Source organism: Pongo abelii, chromosome 7, assembly GCF_028885655.2.
Source record: "Pongo abelii isolate AG06213 chromosome 7, NHGRI_mPonAbe1-v2.0_pri, whole genome shotgun sequence".
In the NCBI taxonomy this organism is placed as follows: Eukaryota; Metazoa; Chordata; class Mammalia; order Primates; family Hominidae; genus Pongo; species Pongo abelii.
The window spans coordinates 149,011,826-149,032,532 of NC_071992.2; the positions used below are offsets into that span (position 1 = coordinate 149,011,826).

Below are 20,707 nucleotides of genomic sequence, written 5' to 3' on the forward strand. Positions count from 1 at the left end.
ATGGCACTTTCTAAGAATGTCCCTTAAGAAAAGGAGCATGTATCCTTTCTTCCCTTTTTTCTTCTTATAGCTGAGTAGAACAGAATGTAGGAGGCCAACAGATAAACCATGGAGACTGCTTAATAAGCAATTGCAACTGTCCAAGCAAGAGTTAGTGTCCACTAGTGGTGGTGGTGGGGTCAGTGAGACGTGGCTGGATTCTGATAATGTCGAAGGAAGCATTCATAGGACTCAATGATAAAATGAGAGAGAGAAGAATTAAGGGAGAATCCAAGGTTTCTGGTCTTAGCCAAGGGGTGAATGTGTGTTACTGAGATGGAGAACACAGGGACACAAGCACACGATGCTGGAGAGTGTTAGTGAGGCTGAAAATCAGGGGTTCTCTTTTAGTCGTAATAAGTGTGCAATGACGCTCTTACATCCACCCAGTGATGTCAAACAGCTAATTGTTAAAAACAAATTTTCGATGCCGCAAAGTGAAACCAGCACCCAGGCAAAAGTTTTCTCAGCAAGGCAATATACTTCTATAGAAAGGCACTTCCTGCATGCAAGGCAGAGGCAAGGAAGAGCGAGCAAAACAAAGGAGAGCACGAGTTTTTTATCCCTAACACAGACCCTATTCCTATGTCCTCCCATTGCAGGCTGGGGTTGGACCACACAACCTAGGCTAATTCCGATTGGCTACTGTTGACATCATCAAAGGAGGCAAGGGTGGGCATTTCACAGGAAGGAAAGGTACGGTATATCTTGGGGTGTTTGGGCACAGCAGAGATAGGGAGGGCTGATAGACGAATGGGTACGATTACCTTTTAGAATAGAACAAAGAAACAGGAACCTAAACCCTTTGAAGAGGAACTATATATTCTTAACAACATAACTGAATAGACAAGTCTTGAGCTCAGAGAAGAGGTTGGATTGAGTTGGGAGAAATGTAAAGAGAGTGTTTACAGCCATGGAATTTGGTGAGAACCATGAAGAGCAAATGCGAAAAGGGAACACAGCTGAGGAGTTTGCTATAGGGCACCCAAAAAACAAAACCAAAAGGATCCGTCAAAGCTTAGAAAGATGAGCAGTCAGTAAGGTAGAAGAAAAATCAGAAGCAAAGGGAAGAAATTGCTTTAAGAAGGATGATACTGAACAAGTTGACCCAAATCAGCTATGTCCTGTAAGACAAAGACTAAGAATCGAACACTGAATGTGGAAATAATATGGCTAAGGAAATTTCAGGATGATGGAATGCACAGAAGTGGTTTCAAGAAGGAATGTGAAGTTAGAAACTGGAGACCAAGTGCAGACAATTCCATTAAATGGGGGCAGAGAAAAAGAGCTGCGGCTCGAAGGAAAACCAGGGGAAGGGAGGTTGTTGCTTTAATTTTGTTTAAGAAAGAGATTTTTAGAATTTGTTTGCACATGGGTGAGATTGATCTAGCAGAGTGGAGAGAACTAGTGCAGAAGACCAAGGATAACTGAGCAACTAAGTCCTTGATAGGCAGAGGGGATGGAGTCAGGGTGCTTACACAGACTGATTTTGGATAGGAAGTTCACCATCAGCAGCAGGAGAGAGGGGAGTACATGGGACAGGTCCAGATACACTGGTAAATTGGATGCTGGGAGGAAAAGAAATCTCCTGACTGCTTTTTTTCTCAACGAAATAGGAAACAAGATCCTCAGTTAAGACTGTGGAAGTGTCAGATGATGTTGGAAGTAAGGAGAGAGAAGGTAGGAGAGCAGCTTGTAGGACAGTAGGAGAATGGATGGCCCAAGAAAATACAGGAAGACTGCCAGAGTCCATCTGAGATCTGTGATTATGAATTTAAGGTAAGACCAGCAAGTGGAGGTGAATGGTCTCCTCCAGCCATACAGGAGGACCAGCCCAACAGTGGGTAGTGTGCTGGATTTTAAATAGGTTGGGGTTTTGTGAGGTGAGGATGATGGAAAGAGAAAAAAACAAGAAAGCTGAAGACAAATGACAAGGACTGATTTCATTTTTCTTTTCCTTTTTTCTTGAGACAGGGTCTTACTCTGTCACCCAGGTAGGAGTGCAGTGGCATGATCTCGGCTCACTGCAACCTCTGCCTCCCGGGTTCAAGCGATTCTCATGCCCCAGCCTTCTGAGTAGCTGGGATTACAGGTGTGTGCCACCACTCCCAGCTAATTTTTGTATTTTCAGTAAAGATGGGGTTTCACCACGTTGGCCAGGCTGGTCTCAAACTCCTGACCTCAAGTGATCTGCCTGCCTCGGCCTCCCAAAGTGCTGGGATTATAGGTGTGACCCACTGCACCTGGCCCAAGGACTGATTTCTGTGATGAACCGTAAAACTAAAGCACAGCAAGAGAAGATGAGGAGTTAGGGGACAGTAAGAAAAATAGGAGAGTGAATTATCTTATGGTCTTCATGAGGGCACGTGGTTGTTGGAGTGGAGGGAGTTCCCCCAGGAACATAAGAAATGGTGTCTAGTGAGATACTCGAGGTGAAGTTTCTGAGGTGGAAGAGATATTGACAGTGGCAAATCTAGGAATGAAAATGAAATCGTGTGGCTGAGCTGAGCTGGAGAAGTGAGCCGGCTGGGGAACTGAGAGGCCAGGGCTTCTGGTGGATCACCTACATGTTTGATAAAGTCATCACCAAGACTGATAATGGCAGGAGAGGCAGAGAGAGACACAGGTGTGGGTGAAAGATCTTCAGTGAACTGACAGGGCTGGGGTTGAGGGTTGATCAGGGTGATGCAGATGACTGTGGGAAGAAGGAGCAGGGGTGCTATATCTAGATGGCTTGTGCTTCAACAGAGAAAGGGAGAAAGATGGCCTGAAAGTGGCGATGGACTGTAACCATCCCTGTGGTGTATGTGGTGAGGAAGAACAGTGGTCAGCCACAGAAGTGAACCTTCCGCTTCAGTTAGTGAAAGAGGAGAAACGGTGGAAGCTTCAGGATTTGCTGTCCAAGCTCAAGCTCCAGAGGGCACAGGGGTCCAAAAGGGGTGAGAATGAGTTGAAGTGGATCAGCGCCATTTGGGTATAAGATTCTGGCCAGTGGTGCATGACCTGGGAGGGGAGGAACGGGATGATCACATGTCGGGAGGCAGTGCTAGTGAGGAGGTGGTGAGTAATCAGTTCTTCATAGAATCAATCTCAGTAGAACTGGTTTTAGGGGCAGGTGAGGCTGCAGTGTGTGGGAAGAGTGGTGGTCTTACCAGAGACACATGGAGTTCCGGGAGTCTCCCTTGAGTTCTGTTGTAGGCTAAAGAGGGACCGCCTAAAGTCGATTTCTGAACTCCATGAGGTCAGAAAGAAACCTGTTACAGTCATTGCTCCATCCCCAGGGCCTAGCCTAGTGTTCTGTCTTGCATTCCTGTCTGCTGAATGTGGGTAAGGGGAAGGAATTATAAAGTTTATTATGGAAGTCACTAGAACTAGGTTAGCATGAGCAACTCAGAAACACCACCTATTAGCTGTGTGACCTTGGGCAAGTCACTCCACCTCTCTTAGGCCCAGGTTCTGGACATGTAAAAAAGAAATACTGTTTACCACCTGTGATTGCTGTGAAGATAAATGATGCCCAGGAATAATTCAAGATTGTGCCTTCACCACGGTCATGACAGAGCAAATGAAATAATGACAGAAAATAGGTTTGAGTAATAAAATGAAGTGAATGAGATTTAGTCTGTAGGCTCTCTGGTCTGTATTTTGGCTACAAAAGGCTTTTCTGTCCTGCTTTCTAATTTCAAATTTTAAGACAGACAAAGAGGGTAGATCAGATGTTATTATACTTGAAGATTTCCAGTTTGAGTATCTGTCCTCTCATTAAATTCATTGAGGGTATTATATTGATTTCCTTCCCTAGCTCTCAAATGCTTTGTAGATGTGCTCCAGAGTATAAAGTAGATGTATAGAAGGTACATCAGTATTCTCAAGCAGCTTGCTCATGGCAGAGTTTTAAAAATTCATAAATACAACAATAATGTGGTGGCAATTTTCAGGCATAAAACTGTATATGGTCCAAAGTTTCATGGGGTACATAAATAACTAAGATCTCCATATGTCAAGATCATTTTCTAGATGCCAAGAAAATTATGCATTTGAAAACATAATAGATGTTTTGCCTTTAAATATGCACCAAATGACATTATTTTTAGACTCATCAAACTTGTTAAGAGCAGTCAGAAATATTCTTTGCAGAGCAAACCTGGAATTGAAACAATGATTGACCAACACCATTGATTGACACTTTTGGGTCTTTAACTCTCTATTTGGCCTCACATACTTAGGCTCATTCACATTTAGGGCTTTCCCATCTTCAGCGATCAAAGTCCTGGGTGGTTTCACTTTCTTCTTTTTTTCACTTAAGATTGGTGGTGGATGAGAACAATGGGCAGCATGGAAAGAAAAAATAAGCAAAGAGAATATAAAAGCAATTAATACATTTTTGTGAAACAGTTTTAAAAAAATTAATTGGACTTTTACGAACACATCAACAATTCATTGTTCTTAAGTACATTCCTTTAATTCTATGCTGGGAACTGACAATGAAGCCAGATTTTTTATATGGTTGTATCTGTATCTGTACAGCAAAAAAATGACCAAGACAATTTGCCAGATAATTTGAATGAGGGAAGAAAACTCCTTTTCATGACTGTCTATTAATATTTAAATAAGTCTATTTTATACATGATTTACCCAGATAACTGTCAACTCTCCATTTGTGTACAGAGCTTCTGCTTTAGCTAAAATACAACATTTAACATACCAAGTAGAATCTATTCAATAGAAATAAAAATACCAGCACAGAAGAATCTATATAAAAGGATATTTCTCACAGCATTATTTACAGTGGCAAACCCCTGGAATTGTTGCGAATGTCCATCAGTGGAGAAATGGTTGGATCAACTGTGCTTCATTCATGCTATAAGATATTTTGCAGCTATTAAAAAATGTGTTTGCTCATTACCTATTGATTTAGAAAAGTGTTGATGATGTATTTAGCGAGAAAAAATATATAAAATATAAATCCATTTTTGTTTTACAAAAAGACCCCAAATCCTACATTTGCAGAGGTAAGTTATACAATTACAAAGGGCAAAAAAAAAAAAAAAATGTAGTGAGATCAACCCAAGCCTGCTAACACTCATTACATTGAAGGGTTGGATAGGAGGTAAATAAAGGAAGCAAATAATAGAAGATTAATGGAATAATAGGAAATTAAAATGCAGTATGTAAATTCTATTTAAAAGATTACTGAAAGTATATAGAGCCTTAAATAGGCAAATATGGACAATATCTAGATCAGATAAACAAATTTGTTTAGATGATGGAACCATTGGCAATTCTTTGCCTTAAATTTCTATTGTACTTTTAATACAGATTTTGTGTCAGTTAACTTTATTTTGGAAAAAATCTTTCACACTCTTCTGCATTTTAAACTGGGCCTCCAGATCCAATGGAGTTAATATTTCAATGACCCAGGACAATTAAGGGGCATCCACAAGCCCTTGGCTTCACCCTACTCAGTGTAAAGCAGATCAGAGTTAGGAACAAAAGATTTCTTTTGTCCCTGTTTACACTGAGTTAATAAAAATGGCAACACAATCAGAGGCAAACATCTCACGGACTCACTGGATTGGGAAATCTAAGGTGTCCAAAACATAGTGACTCAGATCTCCATCCAATTCAGCCTTACTTTATTAGGTATCCGGGAGTAAAAAAAATTTCTCCTTATTTCAGGCTCAATTCATAATAGATTAGATATTATTTATACATACCCACAGATATATAAATATAACATATGTGTGTATGGTATATATGTAAGAAATATTTCACGTTCTATAAACATGTAGAACTTCCACTTCAAAGAGCTCTTGAAAAGGGCTCTGCAAAGCACTTCACATGTATGGGCTCATCTGATTTTCTTAACAGTACAGTGGGGTAGGTAAGACAGGTATGATAATCCCTGTTTAGCAGATGAAGAAACAGATGAGGAGAAGTCAGGTACTTGCCAACATCACACAGAGGGTAATAGTGGAGTCAAGACATGCATACATAATCTTATTCAATGCTCTTCCCAAAGGACTGTGTGGTCCCTTAGTTGCAAATCACCCACGTTTTACAAACAAGTATTTTAGATAAAATTTGATTTTTGATTGTTATACCTCCCTAAAACTTATGAAAGCAGCTGAGATTTCAAATCTTTTTTACTTCTAGTTTCTTGCTTTTAGTTGTTAATCACAAGGAGAGATATTGTGTTTTGTTTCACTTGAGTCATTGCCATGTAGATTACTATATTTCAGGGCTAATTTATCACATTCTCAAGCTCATGAATAATAAGTATTCCCAGAAGTTATATATTTTACATACTAGACTTAAGCAATGACATGAAATGGAATGACACAAAATCTATTTTTGAAAAAGCTACTCTGAAGATAATAGCATAAAAATCCTAGCTTCTAACAAATCATCAAATTATATGTAAACACTCAAAAGTGAAATCATACTGTTAAATGTCCAAGAAAGTTGTATTAGGAAAATAAAATGTCTAATGAAACTAGTTTCCAATTCTTCACTTTGCAAATTATTAGAACAGACTCAAAAAGGAGCCCATTCATTCCACAAAATGACCTTTTTCTAGGCTAGAAATACTAATGTATTAGTGTAACCTAATACACTATTATTAGGCATATTAAAAGTGGTAAAAAGCTAAAGATATACAAACAAACCTCTACCTAAAATGTCATAATTCATGATGTTCTAAAGAAGGTACTTTGATATTAATGAATGTTAGCCAATACAATTCAACAAAAAGCTATACTTAGAAAAAACAAAATCTATATATGAGTGCTAAAGGTTTAACACAAATAATGGGTCAAAAAACGGGCAATCATGAAAATATAGTTGATAAGTGGCTACTGCTTCCCTCTCCTAGGAAAGAATGAAATACCTTAATTTTTCCTGATTTTTCCGTTGTTTTTCCATGTGTCTAAGAGTTTCCAGTCTTGATTCAGGAGTAAACAAACAGGGCTTATTCCAGAATTCCAAGTCATCTTCACTGTTGTCTAATTTCTTTGTGTTGTTTTCCTCTATGTCTGGTGCCTGTAGGTGGTCTTTGCTCTCTAAAGAGGAACTAGGAAAAACAAATAGAGCACTTAAGAACAATAATGGATTCATGAGCTTCATCCTTAATGCTGGCCCTTTAATATCTATACACTTTTCTTATGTTATCTTCTTACCTTTGAATGACAAAGTGACTCTGAAAGACAGTCTAACCAGGCCTGGTTACCCTGGCCTGGATATGTAGTGAGATCAACCCAAGGCTGTTAGCACTCATTACATTGAAAGGTTGAATAGGGCAGGCCTTCATCTTCTATCATCAGGAATATTGCGGTAATCAGATTCCAGGGTTCACAGACCTGACTGCTAAGAATCACCTGGGGAGCTTTATAAAAAGTACAGATTCCTGGGCTCTCATCAGAAAGCCTATTCAGTAGATCTGAAGTAGATCTGAAGTAGTAGATCTGAAGCCTGGGAATCTGTGTTTTATAATATTTTGCAGGAGATTCTGATGATCAGACAAGCAATCACCCCACTTCTAATCTTGTACCTGTCAATTACACTCTCCACACTACTCCCAGAGGGACTTTTCTAGCAGGCAAATTGGATCACATTATTTCCAGGTTTTTAAATGGTTCTCTTATCTCCAAAATTCGCTGGTGGGACCTATGGCACTTTTTTTTTTTTGAGATGGAGTCTCCCTCTGTCGCCCAGGCTGGAGTGCAGTGGCGAGCGGTCTCTGCTCACTGCAAGCTCCGCCTCTCAGGTTCACGCCATTCTCCTGCCTCAGCCTCCCGAGTAGCTGGGACTACAGGCGCCCGCCACCACACCCGGCTAATTTTTTGTATTTTTAGTAGAGATGAGGTTTCACGGTGTTAGCCAGGATGGTCTCGATCTCCTGACCTCGTGATCCACTCGCCTTGGCCTCCCAAAGCACTGGGATTACAGGCATGAGCCACCACACCCGGCCGGCACTTTTTATAGTATGGCCTGTGTCTAGTTTATTTTTCATGGACAACTTCTGATTATGTAGCTTTATATGGTAACAGTTCTCTCTTCCCTTTTACTCATGTTTTGTGGACTGTCAGAGAATTAAACAACGTCTCTGTATGTCATCAAATGGGAATTATATGAGATATTCAACATTTGTTCAACATGGTTCCAAAATATATTTATTGAGCGTCTTCTGTTGTGCCAGGCACCAGAGATACAACCTTGGCCTACACAAACCACGATGCTACTTTCAGGAGATTCTATTCTTGTGGCAAGAAAATGACCTCATTCAAGCAATACACATTAGATATAGTCTCTCTCCCCTCACCTCTCCCTAGAATAGACACTTTATTAGATGACATTAAACGAAAAAAATTACATGAAGCCTTTAATACCAACTACAGCAAATAGGTACTCAATATATGTTGGGTTTTGTTAATGAATGAGGTGACAAGAAAGGCTTCTTTAGTTGATCTTCAAACTAAAGATATTTTCTTCATTTTGAAAGTATCTTTTCAAATATATTTTATTTTGAAAATATTGTGAAAGATACTTTTCAAAGGGATGAACTGAAAATACTAGAACATGAAATTTAAGTAGCATCAATAGAATATAGGGTAAAATTCTGCTTAGATTCTTTACAGATACAATGCAACTAAATATTTTAATAAGCAAACTAATGCAAATTGCTGAAAATAAATAAATTGCTTTGCTATACAGCTACAGTTCTTTATGGTATTGAAAGAATAATCTATGAAGGGTATCTATAATATTCTACAACATTCTAGATAATTGCCACTGAAATAATTGGTTCCATTCTCATTTAACCATTTAAATTATACTTTTCCTGGAAAGTGACTAATTGGTTCAATCTGGCCTTTTGCAATCTAAAATAATAATTATAAAAACATAAAAATAACAGTACTTAAGAAATTTATCAGAGATATGAGCTAAATAACATAAGTCTCCAAGGCAAAATGCATATAAATGTGTGTAACTGGTTGATGAAACAGAGTGAGCTCATTAGTGTATGATCAAAAAAACTTTCTCTTCAACTATTGCCTTCAAACCTGCTCTCTCAGAACTCTCTTCTCATCCACGAGCAGATCCCACAGCTCTATAGTCACTTTTAAGAACAGCATAATCTCAGCTAAACATTCATTTTCAGGTACTAAAGGGTCTAAAGTTTAAATAAAAGTTCATACCTAAATTTCAAATCGAAGTCATTCCCTCCCTCTCCAACCCATTGTCTCTCCTGGCCCTGTTCCAGATTGGGGTGTGCACGGGAAGAGGGACACCCTCTCCTACTTTTCATTGTCATCCATTCCTTCCTCTGAATCCCATACCTCTGGGCCTCTTAGGTTCAGAGTCTTCCTGCCTTGATAATTTGGGGCTTGGGAAGATGAATGAGGAGAAGAAGGTGAACATGCTTATATGACCACTCCTATTATGGAGGTCCATATAAGCCAGGTCCTTATATGACCTGGCTGTTGCTACCCTCGCTGGGACCAATATCCAGATACTGGATTCTCTTCCTGCAAGCATCTTTGTCATTCTTGGAGACACAACAAGAGCCCTCCAAGTGTACTGTTCACTGTAGAGGTGGTCAATATACTTCCTGGCTCCTTTTGTGATAAATCCCCAGCTTCTGCCACTGATAATCCACCCCCTAGTGTCTTATTGCTGCTGTCCTCTTGGACAGCATCTCTTCAAGACAGCTCAAACCCAGCCCCTTCTACCATGTCTACTTGGTCTATAAAATATTCACAAATCCTGGCTGGGTGGGGTGGCTCACGCCTGTAATCCCAGCACTTTGGGAGGCCGAGATGGGCAAATCATGAGGTCAGAAGTTAGAGACCAGCCTGACCAACATGGTGAAACCCCATCTCTACTAAAGATACAAAAATTACTTGGGCATGGTGGCACACACCTGTAATCCCAGCTACTCAGGAGGCTGAGGCAGAAGAATCGCTTGAACCCAGGAGGCAGAGATTGCGGTGAGCCGAGATCGCGCCATTGCACTCCAGCCTGGGTGACAGAGTGAGACTCCGTCTCAAAAAAAAAAAAAAAAAAAAGATATTCACAAATCCTTGCCATGTGAAGTGTGAGCTGTTTCCATTAATACCTTCTTCCCTGATCCCTCTGCTTTAGGCTGCTCCAGGCCACTTTCTATCTTTTCAATTCTCCAGACTGGAGGCAGGCTCTACCTAGTCAAGAGGTAGATGTTCATCTCCCTTTCTTGCAGCCTCTAATTCTCTGTAGTGTTTCTTCTTGAAGCCTTGAGAGGGGAATAACCTCCTACTCCTCCCCAACTAATTCAGTGATTCAGGATTTCAATGATTCTCCTCCAGAATGTCTACGTTTCTGTTCAAATAGGCTAAATAGGGTGAGAATGATGAAGACTCAAGGATCAGCCAGGCCTATAGGGGAGGCAAGAAGGCACCTGCAAGAAACCCCACTGTAAGCTTCTACTAAAGTACAAGAAACAGATCATTTTAACTTTTGTAAATTTTTATAAATCAAGGATAGTAAATTATCTCCAAGATATTGTATGTGCCTATTACATAACTTTGATGCAAAATACCAGGAAAAAATACAAACAGACAAGGATATTATAGCATAAACTCACTTATGAACACAGGTTCAAATATTATAAATAAGTTATTAGCAAAATCAATGGAGCAATGCATTAGCAAATAATCATGGACAAAGGATGTTTATCCTAGAAACTCAAGGATGGTTTAATATTAGAAATTCTATTAATGTAATTCAACACAGTAACAGAAAAATGCTATTGTCTCCATAGATTAAAGGAAAGCATTTAGTAAAAATCAATATAATGCATGTGATGATAAAAGCCCTTCATCAACTGAGAATAGAAGGAAGCTTAACATGATCCAAAATCCCATAGCAAACATTATACTTAATGATGAGAAATTGCAAACATTCTTTTTAAAGTCAGAAACAAGATACACATACCCATTCTCTTTTTTTTTTTTTTTTTTTTTTTTTTTTGAGACAGAGTCTTGCTCTGTTGCCCAGGCAGAGTGTGCAGTGGCCCAATCTTGGCTCACTGCAAGCTCCGCCTCCTGGGTTCACGCCATTCTCTGGCCTCAGCCTCCCAAGTAGCTGGGACTACAGGCGCCTGCCATCACGCCCAGCTAATTTTTTTGTATTTTTAGTAGAGACGGGGTTTCACCATGTTAGCCAAGATGGTCTCGATCTCCTGACCTCGTGATCCGCCCGTCTCAGCCTCCCAAAGTGCTGAGATTATAGGCATGAGCCACGGTGCCCAGCCCAGATACCCATTCTTAACGCTACTATTCCACTCCATACTGGAGGCCTTTGCAGGCACCATGAAGAAAATAAAGTAGAAGGAGAGGGAAAGGAAAAAATTTTTCAAGTTACTGCTTACAAACAATTGTTTTTCCAACTAGAAAATGCAGGATTGCCTCTTTTATAAAGGTTAGCAATATTAACACAATATCAGTATACAGAAATAATTTGTCCCTTTAAATATCAGCAAAACCAATTACATCTATTTTTTAAATCTCATTCTACAAGATACTTAGAAATAGATACAATGAAAGATGGTTTAAGACTTTTATAGAGAAAATTTAAAACCTCATTGAAGGACTCAGAAGAAGATCTAAATAAATAGAGCTCTTCCAAGGTTCAGCAAGGAAAGAATCAATGTCATGAAGATGTCAACTTTCCCCCAATTAACATATAAATTAAATGTAATTTCAATCAAAATTCCACTAGGGATTTTTAAGGAATTTGATTAGCAGCGGATTCTAAAACTCATACAGACAAGAACTAAAAGTAGCCAAGATAACTTTGAAAAATGAGAATATCTCCTACCAAATATTAAAATATGCTATAAATCTATACAAATTAAAACCAGGCAGAAGTACTCCTATGGAACAGTCTAGAGAACTTGGAGATGAACCCATGAATACATGGTTAGAAGGGATATAGTAAGGGCAGCATTTCAGATCAGTGGGAAAAGAATAGCACCTTTATCAATGGTGCAGACAATTAGCTACCCATATGAAAAACAATTAGTACCCTACCCTATACATTGGCAAAGGTTAATTCCAGATGAAAAGATACAAACAGATATGGCACTGGGATGAAGAATTCCATAAACAAGACAAAAATGTACAAATAAGTTTAACTACATTAATATTTTTAAACTTCATAAAACATAAGCACTTATAATTAAAGACAAGTCACAGACTGGTAGAAGACACTTGTAAAGCACATAACCACCAAAGAATGTATTTTTTTATTTGTATCCAGAATCTAAAAGAACTATCAATAAGAAAAAAAACTTAACTACTTATTTGAAATAAGTAGGGGACTTGAATAGAGGATATCTGAATAACCAATAAACATATAAAAGATATTTAAAATATTCAAATTCACTAGTAACTACAGAAATGCAAATTAATTTTTTTAAAAATAGAGGATACTATATACTACACAACACACTTGATTGGCCAATATTTTTAAATATCATATTATCCAGTATTGGCAAAGATTGAAAACTCTTGTATATTGTTGATACATGAGTATAAATTATTACAACTACTCTAGAAAACAATTTGGCAATATGTATAAAGTTGAAAAGTTGTCATAATTGTTGTAGCAATGCCATTGCTAAATACCCTGGAGAAACTTTCATACCTGAACAAGGAGACAAGGGCAACATTGCTTGAATATCTCAACAAATGTTCAACATGGATTCAATAAATATTTATTGGGCATCTTCTGTTGTGCCAGGCACCAGAGATACAGCCCTGGCCAAGAGAGACCATGATGCTACTTTCAGGAGATTCTATTCCTGTGAGAATAGGAAATGGGAATAGGGAAAACAACGTGCATGGCCATCCAAAGAGGGATGGCTGTGTTCAGGCTGACCAGCTGGCACCACTAGGAGGACCACACGTGTTGTTAGAGCTGCTGCACATTCTGATGGGTCAGGGCAAATGAAACACCGGTCATTAACTACTTTGAATATTACCTCTGGGATATATTGTAATTTATTCATCCAACAGGATATTATTCTATACTTACAATGAATTAGTTTTGCATGTCTTCATGTGCGTAAATCTCAAAAACATAATGTTGCATGAAAAGCAAAGCTATAGAAAGGTATCATTCATGCTAAACACACATACTCAAACTACTATTGTTTAAGGAGGCATACTTGTGAAATAAGGGTATTAGAAATATGGATGGGATCAACATATATCAAATACGCACCAGCTTCAGGATAGCAGATGCCACTGGGATGAAGAGAGGAATGGGATGAAGGGGAAGTCCTTAAGGAGTGTCTGCTCTCTTAATGATATTTTATTTCTTCTTTAAAAAAAGATCCATCATTCTCAGCAAACTATTGCAAGGACAAAAAACCAAACACCGCATGTTCTCACTCATAGGTGGGAAGTGAACAATGAGAACAAATGGACACAGGAAGGGGAACATCACACACTGGGGTCTGTTGTGGGGTGGGGGGAGGGGGGAGGGATAGTATTAGGAGATATACCTAATGTTAAATGAAGAGTTAATGGGTGCAGCACACCAACATGGCACATGTATACATATGTAACAAACCTGCACGTTGTGCACATGTACCCTAAAACTTTAAGTATAATTTAAAAAAAAGGTAAAAAAAAAAAAGATCCAAAGCAAACATACAAACTATTGTCGTTTATTAAATCTAGGTGGTAGAACTACAAGCTGCCTATATAACTATTTTCAAACATTTATGTATGTCTGAAATATTTTATAATTATTATTTTCTCAATTTTAAGGGATTCTGTTATCTAAATACTTAATACTTTCACTGTATGGAATCAAATCAACTGACTATAGTTGCAATTCACTTAAAATAAACAAATATGAAAAATTTAATTTTAAAAAACCAATTAGAGAGTTATTAATCACATTAAAAATGTATTCAGTATTTTTCTGAAATCTATTCCAATTCAGAAAATAGAACGTTTTATGATGCAATTAGAATTATTCAAATTATAATAATGTGATTTGTGTTTAACTTTTCTAAAATATTCCTAGTTCGTAAATCAAAGTACACCTGTTAATTCATCTTTTCTGTACACATTTTATGGATTTCTCTGAGAATAATTTTAGATGCAAATTAAAGTTGCTAGTTTAAAAAGGAATGTTTCCTCCAAGGAAAGAAAGCCTTACAGAATTGTCACAAGCAATGGGATGCTCATATTCTTCCATCCAAAATTCACATCACATTTCATTCTTCAAATTAATCTGGAATATAAGTGTACTGCAAACAACTTGGAAAGAGAATACAGTTTGCTGCTTTTAACAAAAGTTAATTAGAAAGTAAACTAATAATTTACATACAGAGTAGCATTGATGTCTGTGTACCAACGTCCGTCAAAGCCTGCATTACTTCTCTTGTCTTCATTTTTATCCTCTTCTTGGTGTTTCCTCTGAGCCTCTTCCTTGAGTTTGGCTCGTTTAAGACAGTGATCTTTTTCCTGCTCTCTGATTTGTGGTTCAATTACTGAATAGTCCTGCAATGCCTTAATCCTTTCTGAAGGCTCTATTTCTTTACCATCCAACCACTTAAACAAAAAACAATAAATATAGTACAATTGTTCAAGAGTAGCAGTGTGAATCAGCCCCAGGTTGATTTTGATTAGAACTTTTGAAACTCAGAAATAATAATATACCCCAGAGTGATAGAGAATTAAAACAATATAATTAATGGGAAATATCAGAACATTGTTCTAAATCAATGTTTATTTCATACAATTTACACAGTTTTAAAAATACCTTTACTGGTAATAATAATAATTAGGTCTTCTGTTAAAACTGATAATACAAGCTCTCAAAATATTTTATATTAATTTTATAATTGCTCACTATGTCAAAAATGCCAATGCTTAAGTCAAATCATAGCTTCAAAGTACAACAATGGCACGTCCCAAAAGCTCTCTACAGAAAAAAAAAGGCCTTGAATATTACACACGATTGGGCTCTAATACAAATGAGCCCATGTTTCACCCTTAAGACAAACAGGCTATTGTTACAGCATTGTTTACATCTGATACTTCAATTATGATTTTCCAAAGTAAAATACTAAAATAAAAGCATCAACTAAAGTTCTAAAATGTTAAAGCTAACGGTTTAAAGATACCTATTTATCTACCCAGCCTTATTCTGCAAAATGAGGCAAGGTATTTAGGAAGGTGTGGTTGGAAGATAATGGTTCCCCAAGAATGTCCATGTTCTAATCTCCATGAATGTTACCTTACATGGCAAAAGAGGCTTTACAGGTGTGATTAGGTTAAGGATCTTGGATGATCAGGGTGATTCTTATAAGGACCACAGAGGTCCTTATAAGTAAAAGAGAAAGACATGAGTGTCAGAGTTAGGAAGAGATGTGAAGTTGGCACACTGATGTCTTTGGAGATGGAGGAAGAGGCCATGAGCCTAAAAATGCAAGTATCCTCTAGAAGCTGAGAAGGGCAAAGTAAGGGATTCTCTCCTAGAGCCTGAAGAAAGAATAGCCCTGCCAACACCTTCATTTCAGCCCAGTGAAACCATTTCAGGCTTTTGATCTCCAGAAGCATAAGGTAATACATTTGTATTGTTTTAAGTCACTAAGTTTGTCTCAATTTGTTACAGCAGCAATAAGAAACATATAAAAGGAAAAAAAAATACACACAAAGATTTAGTAAAATATAAATTAAAAAATTATTAGAACTAGCTGAATTATAAGTCAAAATTATGTAGAGATTTGGAAAAAAGATAATGCCACATATGCTCTGGTCATAAGGACTCATATGGTTGCTATAGATGGGCTGCAGATTTGGTTCCAAGCTTCTTGGCAGCCAAAGCGAAATAGAAAAACATAATTAGTTACACAATTTTCATGGTCTTTAAGGAAAAAATACAGTTTGTAGCTTCCCTCTAACATGCAGCTCTAAAACACATTTCTAGCGCAGAGTTTCATAATGGAGATCTTGAGAGATGTCAAGCATTGTTTCTGTAGAAATATGTCCATACAGTCACAGGTTTCATAAGGCTGTTTCTTGTAGTATCCTTCAATAAAGGTATCCTCATACTATTACGTATGAGACCATAATGATAAATTCAGTGAAATAAAACCTATTATTTAAGGCGTTAAGTAATTGTGGTCCACATACTTAATTTGATCTAATTTAATACAGGGTTGGGATCAATTTGGAAATTTTTGGATAAATGTAATTTACTTATTTTGTAAGTATATATAAGTAAATACACTGATATAAATATATGAATCAACATAAATGTAAATATATTTATATATAACTAATACTATATAAATACAGCACTTTCATAAATTTCTGTTAAGTCATCCAGTTTGTGGTACTTTGTTATATTAATTTATATAGTATAATTTATATATAAATATATATAAACATAAATATATTATATATAACTGTATATTATAACAAGCTAGAAAACTCTAGATAAAGATAATTTCTTTCAACTGGGATTTCTTCCCAACAGAACGCTGGGGAGCAAGGTGATCTTTTCTTCCTTGTAATTGAAGTACATTGATTGACTGATTGATTGATTTCTGTCTTATAAATGATTTAAGTCTATTTTGATTTAATTAGAACTACATTCCTAAAAGGCTACAACAACTGAACCCTCTGTCACTTTACTGACAGGAGGCAAAAGGCGTCATATTAATAACTGATGACAAATTTGGGACTGTACCCCAGCGCCTATTCTAGGAACCTCACTTTTTTAGTGATTTCTGTTAGTCTTTGAAATTGGCCCACATTTCCTTCAAGCCAAAATCACGTCTGAGTCTAGAAGGCCTAAGAATCAGAGATCCAGTTTTAAGCTGAAGGTTTCCTGATCTTTCTTCACCCAGGATTTCTGCAGCACAAAGGTGGAGTGTCCACACTTATTGATAATAACTGTGCAAGTGCTGAAGCAGAGAGAGGGACACTAAGATGTACTGAAGGCCTCACAGAACTCCCTTGAAGTAGGAATTATGATCCTACTATACATGAGTAAAATGAGGCACACAATTCACAGGCAGTGGAAGCAGGTGTCAGACCTTGGTTTGTCTGCTAACAAATCTGTTTCCCACTACACTGCAGGGCCTACCTACTTCTGGAGTGGCTCAGATACTGGGAAGAGAATCCTTGAAAAGGGCTGACTCTCCTCACATCTCTTCTATGTGACTCTAAAATAACGACTCTGTTGTTATGGGTTGAATTGACAAAAAAAGATGTTGAAGTCCTAATCCCCAGTAGCTCAAATCATGGACTCTTGGGAAATAGGGTTATTATAGATGTCCCCTGACAAGAAACGATGTTGAAGTCCTAACCCCCAGTAGCTCAAATCAGGGACTTTTTGGAAACAGCGTCATTATGGATGTAATTCACTAAGACTAAATCATCCTGGAGCAGGTGGGCCCCAAGCCAATATAACTGGTGTCTTTATAAAGAGAGAGCCTTGTGAAGAGGAAGGCAGAGACCCTCAGGGTAATGTGTCTGCAAGCTCAAGAATGCCAAAGATCGGCTGGCAAATCAGCAGAAGCTAGGAGGGAGGCATGAAGCAGATTCTCCCTCGTAGCCCCTGGAAGGAACCAGTCCCGTCAACATCTTGAACTTGAATATCTGGCCTTCAGAACTACAAGATGATAGATTTCTGTTGTTTAAGCCATCTAGTTTGCAGTACTTTGTTATAGCAGCCCTAGGAAAATAATACATTTGTTAACACAATTCCTTTCAAGCAGCTCACAAGCTTTCAATGAAATGGTAATTAAGATTCTAAAGCATATCAACCTATTTTTAAATAGTAGTAAACATATGAATACTATTTTTCAAAAAGGGGCCGTTTTCTATTGAAGCAGTTAATTTGGAGAAGTCTTTCTGAAAGGAAAGACTTGATCCAAAGCCTGTAATTTAACCCGGAGAGAAGCAGTGAGTGTGGGTATAGTGTGAATGGTGGAGGCATCAAGGTCGGACTCACATAGGTTCAGATCCCACCTGTGCCACTTGCCAGATATGTCAACCTAAACAAGCAGCGTTCATTCCCTGAGCCCTGACTTCCTCATCTCTGAATGTACCTAATTGTCTCCCTGAATGGGTCTGGGAGGATCAGAAACACTGTGCCCAAAGTACCTGGCACAACCTCTGACCCTGTCTGCAGCAGCCATATGATGGCTCTCACACCTCTAGCCTGACCAGGCTCAGCTGCAGCACTGACACAGGCTCAGCTGCAGCACTGACACAGGTTCAGCTGCAGCACTGACACAGGCTCAGCTGCGGTGGCCACGAGGACTCCTGGGCCCTTAGCCCTTCCAAGGGAATGGCTCACAGCATTACACTACAAGATCTAGTTCTATGATAGTCTGGGTCTCATCAGTTCATTTTCTAGGAAATCACTGTATAATAATGATCAGTTTAGGCTATGTATGAGACAATTTATCATTTATTCTGTATTCAATTACCTGAATCACTCATTCTCTTAATCTGAGAAATTTTACATTAGAAGAAATGTGTTCCATTAATCCAGCAGTCAGCAGTCTCTTGAGTGCAGAGAACACAGAAGTCTAAGAAACAAACGTCCTTTGAGAACTGAAAAAATGCCTATTGCACAGGCGATGTGTCCCTGCATTCTCTTTCCAGGAACATGGAGCCACATGCAGGCTGGGAACTCTTAGAATTACATGAAACTTAACATTGCTATCTTAATATTCTCTGTTGTATGAGTTCTCAAGAAATAATATTTTTTCCTCAGTTCTAAAATTATTTGATTGGGGGGATATGGTATAAGAGTAACATACGCAGTAGTGGTTGTCAAATGAGGTTCCTGCACCAGCAGCAGAATTACCAGATTTTGGTAGAAATGTGAAATCTCAGGCCCCATGTCAGACCTGACCCAGAAACCCTGGGGGAGGAGCACAGCAGTCTGTGTTTTGAAAAGGCCTCCACGTGTTCTGATGCACACCAAAGACTGTGAACCTGCCGGGCGCGGTGGCTCATGCCTGTAATCCCAGCACTTTGGGAGGCCGAGGCAGGTGGATCACCTGAGGTCAGGAGTTCAAGACCAGCCTGGCCAACATGGTGAAACCTTGTCTCTACTAAAAATACAAAAGTGGGCGGACATGGTGGCACACTCCTGTAATCCCAGCTACTTGGGAAGCTGAGGCAGGAGAATCACTTGAACCTGGGAGGCAGAGTTTGCAGTGAGCCGAGATCGTGCCACTGCACTCCAGCCTGGGTGACAGAGCGAGACTCCGTCTCAAAAAAAAAAAAAAACAAGTAATAATGAATTCTTATCAGTAATGATGAATGTTCTTCGTAACTATGATTTGAACTCATTGAGAAAAAGTCAAATTAAGTTCTGTGTGTTTTGGACGAGAAAGGTGAAAAGTATGCAATTTATTTTTCAGGGATTTATTAAAACTATTCAAACAATATTAAAGGTCTAGCCATTCAAATAATTACTTTGGGCTCTCTGGAATATTTCATTATCTGAAGCAACACATTCACTGTTGCTGCCAGTAAAGCAGGAATTATTGTAGTTGCTCATGCTCATTTATCTGTGATTTCTGCACCATTAAAAGAACCATACCTTTAATTGTGGAAGAGTTGCTACAACGAACTCCCTATAGTGGTCAAAGGAAGCACATGGGTTCCCCATGAGAAAGAGCTCCTTCAGATGGATATTGTGCTGCAAGGTTTTAATGCTGCTCAGCTCTCCAATGAAATTTACAGTCAAGTCAAGTTTTGCCAGCTCTTCACATCCTGTTGAGAAAAATAAAGTGAAAACAAAGCAAATAAAGAAAAATCACAGTGGTAATAAAACGTGTGTAACATCACATAACAGAAGTGACAGTTGTAGTATTTTCAGTCTGCTGATTTATTGCATTGCTCACCATGAAGTGATTCTTCAGAAATATCAACTCAAAGGCTTCATCTTAACTCATTTTTCTATCTCTGTCTCTCCTTATTTTCACCCTCTGAGTCCTTCCAGCCAGGGGAAATCACTTTCCATGCTCACATTTACAAGGCTGGTTAATTTTTTTGATTTGGTCATTATCTGGCATGAAAAAAGGAAAAGCATAAGCTGCTACTACAGTGGATGCTACCTCAGAACAAAACTCTTACTAGAGAGGGCACCTGGAACCTGTCCTCTTGAGTTTTAGCAGGTCGGTAGGACATATTTCATCTTGGAGGGTGATAGTGGAAAGTTTCTCCAAAAAGAAAGGCATTTCATAAAACCAGTGCATCCAAACCAATATTTGCAAAGTCACCTAGCAGAGAGAGAATGGCTCTAAGGCCACCAAGAACTGAACTGAAGGTATTAACAAAAGTGAAGAATAAGATGTTTTGATGTTCAAAGGAATAATAGAAAAAGGGTGAGTCACTGAAGTAGGGTTTTATAGTAAATCTGACCCATCCACCTTCATTACAGAGATAGCCAGATGCTATAGAAACTTGAATCGAAATCTAAATTTGAATTTGAATTAATCCCCTCATTCACATTCCATGCAAATTTGGTGGCTAGGAGTCCAGACTTGGGAATTAGACAGATACAAGTTGAAGTGCTTCCTCTACCTCATCCTTGCTAATGTGACCTTGGGTAAGTTACAAGCTTCAGCCTGCTCATC

At 38.4% G+C, this 20,707-nt stretch overlaps 1 protein-coding gene across 3 annotated transcripts in view; it reads right to left on the reverse strand.

The window, feature by feature from the left end:
* Nucleotides 1–20,707, reverse strand: part of DNAAF11 (dynein axonemal assembly factor 11) — a 111,234-nt gene that overhangs the window by 47,718 nt on the left and 42,809 nt on the right. For all 3 annotated transcript variants that reach the window (XM_024251101.3, XM_024251100.3, XM_054518830.2), the window contains exons 4-7: nt 19,669–19,841; nt 14,422–14,645; nt 6,929–7,111; nt 4,262–4,339 (exon numbers count right to left, since the gene is read on the reverse strand). In XM_024251101.3, coding sequence (XP_024106869.1) covers nt 4,262–4,339; nt 6,929–7,111; nt 14,422–14,645; nt 19,669–19,841 — 658 coding nt within the window. The remainder of the gene's footprint in view (nt 1–4,261; nt 4,340–6,928; nt 7,112–14,421; nt 14,646–19,668; nt 19,842–20,707) is intronic.